A 12,408-nucleotide genomic window follows, 5' to 3' on the forward strand; every position below is an offset into this window, starting at 1 on the left:
GATGACGGTCAAATAACTCTTAATCAACGTTCCATATTGTCGTGTGCCTTCAAGTTTTGAGCCTTGTTATAGAATCACAAGCAAGGCATATGAAGTAATTTTCGACCCTCTTCCATTAAAGAGGATGGGGTAGAGGCCCCGTTTAAAGTAAATCTAGTGGCTTGTGTCATAGCTCAAACTTTCGGGGCACATTACCGAGAGGGAAAAACACCAAGAGAAACATATTTTCAAAGATTTTCAGGCATGGGAGGTAAGGGAGACCTTAGCCCCCTCCCACTTCTCTTTTTAGAACATGGCAGTTTTGCCAGGACAGGTGTGTGGCCATGCATGGATTATGCATTTCTAGTGGCCATGCATTTTACTTATTTCAGTCCATAGCTTTATCTACTACCAAGTCATTTTTATTCTATTAAATGTTTATCTAAAAAACAATTTTCAAAATAGAGACCTGAATGAGGGCTGGGTTTCATAGGGTTCCGTTAAATGGTGGTTGAGTTACACGAAGCTTCAGTTAAACGGGGTTGAGTTGCACGAGGGTTCAGCTAAATGGAGATTGTGTTCAGTGGCGGATCCAGGAGGCGACCACCCCCCTAACATAGTCGAAAGTAGTGTAATTTACTTAATTAACGCAAATTTGCATTAACTAAACTTGCTCATAACGCAAATTTTTCGGATCAACCTATTTTTTGCCCCCCCCCCAAAAAAAAATCCTGGATCCGCCCCTGATTGAGTTGCAATGAGTTCAGTTAAACAATGGTTCAGTCAAACGGAGGTTGAGTTGCATGAGGGTTCAGTTGAATAGGGTTGGGTTGAACAGGGTCCAGTTACACGAAGGTTGAGCTGCACGGGGGTTAATTTGCACGAGGGTTCAGTTGCACGGGGCTAAGTTACACGAGGGTTCAGCAGTAACGGAACCGTATTATTCTTGTGATGTAAGTCAAATGGATGATTTTTTTTTTAGAGCTATGGCACTTGTGTCGAGCCAAAAATTCAAGTTGCTTTTGAATGTGTAAACAGTAAACTGAGATAAAATAAAGTGGACCATCAGCTCCTGGTGGTGATTTTATAAGTTATTGCGTTACGTTTGAATGGGCAGTAAATAAGATCACGATTCTTAGCTGCTCCAAGGGCAACTTGTGCAATACTTAAGGCATGAATAAGAGTTTTTAGGTTGGGTAAATGATGATAACGATGAAAAAACGTCAACAGTTTAGATTGAAGAGAAAAATACAACTGACAATCCTCGAGGGGTTGTCCCCTCATGTGCCACAATGAGCCAAGAGCTTGGAACAGGAAGGAGTACAAGTAAAATAAGTAAGGACAATCACCACCACCAAATATACATCTCGGAGCACTAATTGTTCCGCCGGAAACAGAAAACTCTGCACATCCTCTAGACATGCTTCCACCGCACTGTAGCTCACCGTGTCATGTATCGCACACATTAACTGCACATGGCAAGAGTGACAAGGTATACACGATCTTTGAAAGTGGGCTATTCCTTGGTTATACAATTATCAAGAATTTTAATAAATTGCCTATTAGTAGGCATGTTCCTTTTATGATCTGAATTCCCAATTTGAATTATCAGATTATCAAAAAAAAGATAATTATCATAATCTGGATTGCTGCTGCGAATACAAGTTACAGCAATTGCATTATCAAAAGTAAAGGTATTTGGGCGAAACTTGAGTAGTGCATAAGAAGAGCGATAAAATAAATTACATTCATAAAAAATGAGACTGATAATATGAATATTATTACTATAGGCAATGACAAATACACATATTACAGCTCAAAATAATTGAAAAACGGACAATACCCACAATAACAAGACTATAGTGTTGTTATTGATTTAGGTTACGTTTTAACACTGATCTCCTTGCAACCAGAACTAAACAAATTGGTCCATGTGTTCAATATTTGAATTTTTTTCACAATCCTGACAATCCCAAATAGACAGTCATATTTACACGGAGCATCGTCGATTTTATACCACACAAAAATATAATTGTCGGACAACCATGCAAAATCTATTTTCTCAATCGACTTATCGAGTCAAACCAAATTACGACAATCCAATTGTGAATCTGACTATTGGACTGTCAAGCAGAAGGACTTAGTAGCAAACCATATTAATTATGATCAATAATAACCTTTTACTAACATTTTAAGCAAAGTTAGTTTTATCTTAAAAAACTTATAAAAACACATTTAAACATTAGATCGGCTTCCCTCCAGTTTGTCCAGCATCTGAAAAGAAAAATATCACATCAAACGCTAAATAAGGACTATATGCAAAGCATGTTAAGGGGTTAACTCATTGAATTATTGTCCATGCACAGATAATAAAAGGAGGGTGATTAGTGCCCTACCTCCCTCGGGCCTGGCTTTAAACGCTAATTATATAATAAATAACCGAACAATTGACAAATGAGGTACTGAAGTACAGTGCGGTTCTGTCCTCTCTTGCTCCTGTGGCAAAGTCTTAACCCAAAATCGTCTCCAAAATTTCCAGGCAAAATTTGAAATTTTTTTTTTGTTTCATTAACAAAATTATTTTCAATTTATTAATTGATTGATAATTTATTTCTTAATTGTTTTTAATGTTATTTAATTAATATTAATTATTATTATTTAATTACTTTTTAATTTATTTTTATTTCATTAATTAACTAGTGATTTATTAATTATTTTCATTTAGTAACTGCATCCTCTACTTTATTTTATAAAAATAAGATATTTAAAATTACAGTGATTGTAACTGTTCGATTATTTATTTAAGATTTTGCACCCCTAATATTTCTCCGGCCGGGGCAAGCGCCGCCTTCATCCCCCCTAAAACCGCTTCTGTTGAAGTATGAACATTAATAAATGAGGATAGAAAAAACCGATAAGCTGAATAAACGTGCACTCCCTAAACCCCAGAGGAAAACACTGTACACTCGCTTTGAATTTCAGTATTTATCACAAGATATTATTATTTCAAGGATCATCTTTTCCAAGGGTTTTAATAACAAAAAATCTAAAAATTTACAATGCAGTACTGAATAATAATTAAATAGCTGCAATTATTGATATAATTAGATTTGTAATTATATTGTTATTCTACAATTACATTCAATTAAAATCAAGAATTACTTCAGCTAGGGATGCTTAAATAATTTTTGCATTTTCCAATCATGGCCAGTCCCTCTTACCCGTTATTGATTAAATACGCTTCTCGACTGTGTGATAAGGACGTACTCAAGGAATACTTACTTAATTTCCAAAGCATAAAAAAGTACGTTAGGACCTTTGCTTCCGGAACGCAATACATATAGGCTTTTTTGGGGGAGGGGGACTGGTTATACTACCCAAAAAGAAAAACACACAACAAAATTTAGTAAACAGTTTGGATATTCATCAGTAATTCAAATACTAACAATTTTTATAGTGCCCTCTTTTGCACCCGTTACCACAGTTCTGGGGTTCAAGGGGACCTGTCTTCGCACCTTCTGTATGCTTGATATATACTTCTCCAAATAACGATCAAGGAAAGACTAAACAGACTTGCAATATAACCTATTGCAAGCAGCTTCCATTAAAATTTGGAAGATTTTAAAAATTGAACGAGCGAACAAGCCTTACGCTGTTGAAACTATATGTCTATTAACCATATTATCGTGTATACAAAAGTATGTTATTATAAAAGAGTGCTTTATATATTATTTGAACGTTTTACATCGTCTTGTTTTAAAACGAAAAATTGAACCTGACATTTTTTTCTGAAAATGAGCTATCAAACGACAAAGATTCCTCTAATCAATCTTTGTCCATCATTTGCTTTCGCAGGAGCACATTTACTCCAAGTGAGGCAGGAACAATTCTCTTGAAAGACATCAGAACTCTTCATAAAAAAGGAATAATGTCCCTCCTCCCTTAGTAAGCTCGATGTCCCACCCTCTTAGGAAACATTTCACATAAGTCTCAAACTAATGTTTGACAGATTATAGTAAATTCGAGCATTTATCCGTACAGAGGGTCAAAATAGGAAAAAAACGTACGTTTGAGAACAGTACATTCACTGATAAAACAGTGTATAACAATGACATACCTTAATGAAGCATTTGAAGTGCATTGTTTGTCGAATAGTTGTCACCGTATGTAGCAAACACATAAGCCAAAAATTATACTACATTTATTTTTAACTAAAAAATGTAAAAAACCAAAAGGGATGAAATTACATGAAGATGAATTCTTCAGCACATCTAGTGCAAACATAACGAAGCGTACTTGACATCACCATATACCAAATCGGCTTTGACAATCCGAAAAGGGAAATATGCGATTTTGGTCAAAGATGACTTGCATATGCAGCCCAATAACATTAGCATAACGAATAAATTGGTTCAGTGAGAACTTCTCTATTCTAACCGTCATAGAGATAAGGCAACATGTCACTAAAGCGTACAGATGGATGCAAAATGTATTTCGTTTTTTGGCTCCCCTGAAAAGTGGAATATGAAAAATGGAATACGTCTACGTTTGGTTACGACCGCTGAAACTCAAGTGTCATACTTCGAAAACAGTAAACCTTTTTTATCATTTCAATCTTCGACCAAAAAAAAATATTCCCCCCGAAAACTTAAGACGCTAATTTTCCCTCTTCCGAGATAGGGCCTTTGAATTCAGCCAGGCAAAAACTGCTGGGCACATTAGAAGAAATCAAGAAATTCTAAAAAGAAGACGGTTAACTAAAATAAAGACTAAGCGAAATGCACGAGCTTCTCTGGCTTTTCTGTCTATATCTGACAAGCGGTCTGCATGGATCATTTTGAGCTCACAAGCCAGAGCTAGATCCGGATGCAGCAATTCTAGTCAAATACGGGATGATCCATCAAATTTATTGGAAACCATGATGGGTTGGGGATCGCAAACTATCTGGGATTGACAGGCAACTTTTCAGCCATCCCCCCTCCCCCCTTCCAGCTTGAACTAAAAATCAAATCTCTAGATTTTATATCCTGATGAAAGTTAAATTACTCTACACTTTCAAGAATTTGCAAAACTAGAATATTAGAATATACAAGAATATTAAATTACTGCAACAGCCAATCATGCAAGTCACTTGAAACCATTGAAGCTAGAGCAACTCGCACGCAACAATTAAAATACAAACGCCTTCATTTTCTTTTTAAAAAGTATTTGTTTTGACCCCACAAACCAATCCTCTCACTAAGTTACTAACAATGCCCCAGAGCTGCATAATCTCGTTACCAAAATTTAGTAAGATGCAATCAACATATTAATTTAAAATACTGTGTCACTGAATGCCATAAGGTTAAAGACCCTCCAGAGCCGTTGATGGCGCATAGGGCGGCGAAATGACACTTCAGTTGCTGAGCTTTTTTTTTTATAGGGACAGGTAGCATGCCTGTTGCCCAACCTTGCAGCAGTGGGGATCGAACCCTGGACCCCTATTCCTTAGCAGAGAATCAATCCATTGTCCTACCACGGGGTTAAAGGCCACCAAGCTTAAAAATCAAACAAAACATCGGGGAAGTATAAAGGTTATACTTGATTCAAGTCCTCCAAAAACCTGTTGAACAAAATAATAGAATACAAAATTACTCGAGCTACCAATTTCACGAGTTGCACAAAACAATTGAAAATGGAGCAACTCACATGCAACAATTTGATTAACAACATCAGCATTTTCTTCTCATAGACATTTTTTCTAGAAAAAAACAAGCCTGTTTTTTGCATTACCGTAATATTCATTTTAAATTTCGAGATTATGTTTGTTTAAAGTAAGTCCAAAAATAATTACAGTTTTTACCTGTTTACTAAGCAAAAGTGCATATAATTACACCTTTTTTGCCTTTTCAATTTGTCATGAAAGACTGAGCGTAAGCAATTACATATGAATGCGCTAGAAATATAAAAATTTCTGATATACATAATGACACCTGAAGGAGTCTTTCGGTAAAATAAATCGTGCACTTTTGCTTCCAGATCAATGAGCAAAAACTAACTTATAAAAGTGGGAACCGGCGGTAGTGACGCCAAAAAAACTATCAACGCCATCTAGCGTTTGGAGAAACTTAGGATTTTTTTCAGTGTAATAGTAAGAATATTTAATTAATTAGTGTAAATGGTAAAATTAGGATAGTAATAAGTGTCTGATGTCAGTTCCTGACAGAAAAACAATTATTTGAAAAAATGCCAAGTGTCGCCGGACACTAGACAGCGTTGATAGTTTTTTTTTTTGCTGACATAGGCGCCATTTTCCACTCTTATAAGTTACCAATACTTTTTGCAAAAATTAACATTCAATGGGGCAGAATAAAATTTTCCTTAAAAAAATATCAAAAAGAAATTTTCTATATTTTCATGTTTTTTTTTTGTTTTTTTTTCCTTTTAAGAACAAGACTTCAATGAAAAGGGTATTTTCATTGACAAATCGAAAAAACAACAAAACTGCCCCCCTCATCTACATTTTCTTGAATTGACATCCCTAGTCACACCGACATTGTGACGGTAGTTATTAGTATATTTGGAAGGAGCGGTGAATGGGGAATCGAATGGTATATTCGATTGTTTGCAGGTTGATTTCTCTATTATATCGAAATATAATTATTACGACCCATATCAAGGCCCGGCCTCTAAAATTATACTTGGAGTCGGTAAAGGATAAGAAGTAGACCTTGCCTCACCTCAATCATCGTAACCTTTCTTTCATCACAGCCCTCGAATGTGGAATCGAACCACAGTTTTTGCACAGCTTGTTTTTTTTTTTATAAAAAGTCGTTCAATCGAGTGTTCAATCAAAACTATCCATAGACAATTCCAAGCCCCTTTGCGGCCATAATGGTCTTTTTCTGGTAAAAGGAATTGGTGGAAAAAGGACTTTATTGTGATAAGTCCTACTATCACTTTAAAAGCGTACTAGGGTTCCGAAATTCACACGAATGAGAACAGGCCCAATCCTTGTAAAACCATAGTTTTCAATCAGTGTTGTAAAGCAGTCAGGCGCGTGGGGGGGGGGCAGTTATCCTCAAAATTTTTGGCCATGTTCTCCCCTAGATTTTGAAAAATACCCTGTGTTTAGTACTTTAATTTAAAAAAAAAGTAAAAATTTCCCTCTGGAATCGAAAAGTACCCCCACTCCTACATTTCTTAGAATTGAAGGCCCTCGTAGTACTTCAAGTGCTTGTACTTGAAGCGCTATTTATGCAAAAATAATAAGGCAGTTCAATCTCTTAATTACCAAAAATACTCTCAAGAGGCCTTTATAGTACTTTTTGCCCCCGTAGCATTTTCTTTTATTTTCTTTGAACTAAAATTTTTGCGAAAAAAGGGAAAAAGAAACTCAAAACTTGTATTATAAACTATAAACCAGTTTATAACAAATGGAAATTCCCATACATTATCTTGTCATTTCATTTTAAACTATATACCTGTGGCGTGTGGACCTTCGGTACTCATAAGGTAGAGAGATATAAAATAATCGTATTTCATCAAATATAGTAAGGGAAAACAATTTTAACCATTAGGTCATTAGTTCTAACACAAGAATTCCCTTATTGGCGTAGTTAGGAAGGGGGGCAAGAGGGACAGCTTTCCCGGGGTTGCAGATTCTGAGGGGACGCCAAGCTGAGTTTTTTCGTCAATACTATGATCTACTTATATTATGGTAGTGATAGCGAGGGGAAAGGGGTCAAAAATTGAAATTGTCGCCGGGCCTTGAAAACCTTAGCTTCGCCTGTGAATTCCCTATTTACAGAGGGAGGGGGAGATGACATCCCGAGAAAAGAAAGAATAAAAGAAAAACAGGGAGAGTGAGTGAGTTAGAGCGAGAGAGCGAAAGATAGAGAGAGAGAGAGAGAGAGAGAGAGAGAGAGAGAGACAATACGAAGGAGGATATATATTGTAAGAGAGAGAAAAAAAATAAGACATGTTGAATACAAGATGTTGACTTGCCCCGCTTGAATTAATAAACCCAAAAATGCAAAGTAAAAAATAAATGATGTGTTCCTGGTTATTCTATTCATGGAATTACCCTAGAATGCGCACAACAGCTTAGAAACTGACAATTGCGACTCTCAATTTGTTTAGCTTTTTTACAAGAAAAATTTTGAAATTAGCAATTTTTCCATTGACTACAATGACTTTAAAAATTTGGATGAATAAGGGAACAATTTTCTACTTTTTAGCATAATTTTCTTTCTTTCTGAACAGGTGAAGATCATCAGATGTTTAGTTTTTAGAACATCTGTCAAGCCCATCTTTACGGTTGTCCATCACATGGTAATGGACGGTAAACTTTTCCTTTTTTATTGTTAGTTCAGAAACACAGGAAAACAGTCGCTCAGTTGCAAACAGAGGTACGTGGAGTGAAAAAACCCACTTATTTTGTCGTTTTCCTTTCCCGTTGTCACACCTCTGCAATCATTCTCTAGAAGAAAGTTGTCTATATTTACAAAGTAAAATGGCAATAGTGAATGCTAGCAGAATCCGGGAATTCAGATTATTTTTCAAAATTAAGTCAACTTGCGACTTTAAACACATCAAAATGAACAGCATGCCAATAGTCTTTTACCAAGATTCCACTATAGCTTTTACACACCTGTTGAGCCTTCATTTGAATGAATCAACAAATAGCTTTGATGAAGCGAACCCTTTCCGAAAGATGGTTCTAAATGAATGTGCATCATCGAACCAAGCTCAGTCCATGGTACGAACCCCTTAGATAGTAAGAGCAAGTTGTATGCCTCCTCGTTTACCTCTTCTAAGAGGTATTGCCTCTTCTACTTTCCCAATTAAAAAAAAAAAAAAAAAAAAACACACACACACAAAAGAAGATTTCAAAGAAAGGTAAAGAACTACATTAAAGCTATGATGAGCGGAAATAAGATCAAACGGTAATTTAAGTATAAAAATGAATATAAGTCACTATCAGTAACGAAGTGAAATCCAAAACAAAGAGAAATTACAATAAATAATCAAGTTAAACTTAAAAATAACAGAAACTATCACAAACACGGGTGAGGCTAACGTCCCATATGCCTTGTAAGGGACAGAAAGTCACTTGCGCTTTACAGACGCAGTAGCTGAAGTAGTAGAGTAGCAATAACATTGTGTCTTTTGGTTAGTTCAACATCCATCACAACATTCCCTAAAAACTTCAACTTAGTGCCCTGAACAGTTTGAGAAAAAGCCGTTCCTGACATATTGCAATACACCCTTTTGACAGCATGCATGCACATAATATGGTTTTAATTTACTTCAACATCCGCCTCAATGTTCTCTGAAACCTTACCGTGAATACCCTTAGTTTTGGAGACTCAGAAGCAAACCTGTCCTACTTTCCCAATAGCAAATCCTACATACAAGCAATGGGCAACCGCAACATGCAACCTAGACCTTGCCTCAAACGCCGTAGGGGTCATGTCATCTCCAAAGGCATAGTTATTGGACCTTTCAACTATGCTGAACAAAATGTCTACCTAAAAATTTTGATCAGATGTCTATGGGGAAGGGCAGTAAAAACGAGCAATAGGAGGGGCCTGGCTGACCTTGAATCACTTTTGAGTCTTAAAAAGGGCACTTTAAATTCCTATTCCTAATTAAATAAGCCCCATCCGAAGTTTCTACCACCATTGGTTCGATCCAACCCTTACCTTACATTAGTTTCTCCAGAGGCGCACAGGGCGTCAGTGAAAAGTCTTCAATCTTCCTTCAAGTGGGCCACTGCGTAGATGTCCTCCCACTCTGGGATGAGACTCGTCTGAAGGGCTCTTCTGTCACGTTCATACGTTCTACGGATCGTGTTCTTGGTCTTTTCTCGGGGACGGGTGCCTTCCGGTCGCCAGTGGAAGAGTATTTTAGGAACTCTATGATTTGGCATACTGAGGATAGGGGGTGATCCATGCGATCACCCCTGAAAAAAAAACAATAATACACAGCGTCCACTTAGTCTGTGCTATTTCACTGCCTGTGTAAAGCTGCTTACCCCTTCCTTCCTCCGACATTTGGAAATTTTACGATTTTCCTCTTAATTATCTTCATTTTTTACGCATTTAACCAATTTCTCCCCTCTTCTGATCTATCATCGTCTTAGTCCTCTCCATCATCTTCATCATCAGGATCCATATGGTTTTATTTTTAAATTTTCTGCAGAATAAAAATTGGCTACAATAACTAGAGCATGAACACTTAGCGGTTTTGATTGTTTTACCGTAGCAAAACTTGCAGGGAGGACCCCTCCCCTGCCGTGACGTTACCACTTACATTAATAGGAATGTGTCAAGAAAAATTTGTATAAAAGACTAGGCGCCCATCCCCCCTAAAGCTGGGATCCGCAATAGTCATTTCAACAAGATGGGATACAAATTCACAGATGTACCTGTTCGCAGTACAGCAAGGGAAAATTATCGAGGATTTCAATTTCTAACCTATTCAAGAACAGTAAAAATCACTCCATTATTGTTTGTATAATATTCAGAGGAGAAAAATGAAAATAAAGACTAAACAATAGAGCTTACCCTACCAAGTGGCGGTGTTCTCAGAATAGAGCCAATTATTGGTAGTTGTCGCAGAGATGAAATTATAAATGGCAAAAAGCCCCTGAAAAGAAATTAGACGATACAAACTTCTTGCTGACAAATACCCCAAAAAATCGCATTAAGAAGAATAAGAATTATCCTTAATTCCAAAAAGGTTTGCCAGACACATTTTTCATTGTGTTTCACAGATTTTTATTGGATGCTCATTATAAATTTTATCGTATAAATGGATCGACTTCAAGTTGAGTATTTTTCAGCCTTTTCTACGCTATTTGAATAAAATCAATTTTTGTCAACCCACCAGCAATATAAATATCTGTGAGCCCAAATAAATGATCTAAAGATATTCATAATTGCTATTTCCCTAGTAGGGATAGATCGGTGCCACGGTTTGTTGATTAAAACACAAGGGGCTCTGCCCTTTGGGGTCCCTGACGCCTGTACACTCGATTTGTTGTGCATTTTTTGGCCTTTGGCTTGCTTTGACTGTAAATGTGCTTGCTACAAACTCTCTCAGATTCCTGCATATTACTACTACTACTACTACTAACAACTCACCGTAGCACCAAGCCGCCTGAGGCCAACACAGCTACGCACGATCCTCCTCCACCCCAATCTATTCAAAGCCTCCCTTTTTACACCCGCCCGCGAAGTTCCCATTTCCTTTCAATCTTTCTTTATGACGTCTTCCCAGCCCAGACAGGGACGACCTGCTTTCCGTTTAGCCCTAGATTGTTGGCCAAAAAGAACAATCTTCGGCAATCTGTCATCCTTCATCCGTACAACGTGCCCTAACCACCTCAACCTTTCTTTCATTATAGCCCTAGAGGGCGGTATTGAACCACTTTTTTCGTATAGCCTATTATTTGAAATACAGTCAGTCAGCCGGGTACCCAGAACAATCCTTAAGCAATTTCTCTGGAAAATATTTAGCAAATCTTCATCCGCTTTTTGCAGCGTCCATGCTTTAGAGCCATATTTGACCACTGTCATCACTGTAGCTTCTAAGATTCTAATCTTGGTTTACAGACTTATCTTCTTATTCTTCCAAACTTTTTTTAAATGTGAAAAAAAATCTTTACACTTGGTTATTCTACATGTAATATCTTCAATGATCCTATCGTACGTACTGATAAGGACACAAATGTGAATTATGTTGTCAGCCTTGTCAGTCTGTTTGTTTCCCATATTTAAGTTTTCTTCATAAGACACTCCAAGCATTAACGACTTAGTCTTCCTCTTATCAATTATTAAACCAATACACGAACCTTAAACTCACACAATCTTTAAAACCTCATTTGTTTAGCTCACACTTTCATCTAGGATGCTTAAATCATCAGCATAATCCAACTCCAGGAGACTTGATCCTCCCCATTTGATTCCGTGGTCTCCCATTGCCTTTCCTGTGCTCCTTAAAACAAAGTCCATCAAAATAATCCATATAAAGGGGGATAGAACACAGCCCTGCTTAACTCCTGATTTAATACAAAATCAGCTGCTAACCTCATTTCCTACCTTAACCGCAGCAGTGTTATTCTTGTACATAGCACTAATCACTTTAATGTTTTTGTCTGGTATACCATACAAGGATAAAACCTTTACTAAAGCTCTTCTATCAACAGAATCGAACGCTTGCTCGTAATCTACAAAACTGAGGACCAAAGGTGTTTGAAAACTCAGGCACCTCTTAATTATTCGCCTAAGAGTGAAAATTTGGTCGACACATCCTCTACCTTTTCGAAAACCACACTGCTCTTCTCTTAAAACTTTGTCTACGGCATCTCTCAGTCTAAAAAGTATCATATTACTAAGCAATTTACTACCTACAGAGACCAGACTAATGCCTCGATAATTACCA

General features: G+C 36.9%; 1 protein-coding gene across 4 annotated transcripts in view; it reads right to left on the bottom strand.

Moving 5' to 3' along the window:
* Window positions 1-2,168: 2,168 nt before the first annotated feature.
* Window positions 2,169-12,408, bottom strand: part of LOC148953302 (vesicle transport protein GOT1B) — a 42,883-nt gene continuing 32,643 nt past the window's right edge. For 3 of the 4 annotated variants that reach the window (XM_089087609.1, XM_089087612.1, XM_089087611.1), the window contains exons 4-5: window positions 10,530-10,611; window positions 2,169-2,253 (exon numbers count right to left, since the gene is read on the bottom strand). In XM_089087609.1, coding sequence (XP_088943735.1) covers window positions 2,215-2,253; window positions 10,530-10,611 — 121 coding nt within the window. In that variant the 3' untranslated portion in view covers window positions 2,169-2,214. The remainder of the gene's footprint in view (window positions 2,254-10,529; window positions 10,612-12,408) is intronic. The other variant, XM_089087610.1, reaches the window with a different exon arrangement.

This window comes from Artemia sp. Qi Xiang Cuo, chromosome 4, assembly GCF_049724085.1.
Source record: "Artemia sp. Qi Xiang Cuo chromosome 4, ASM4972408v1, whole genome shotgun sequence".
Lineage (NCBI taxonomy): Eukaryota > Metazoa > Arthropoda > Branchiopoda > Anostraca > Artemiidae > Artemia > Artemia sp. Qi Xiang Cuo.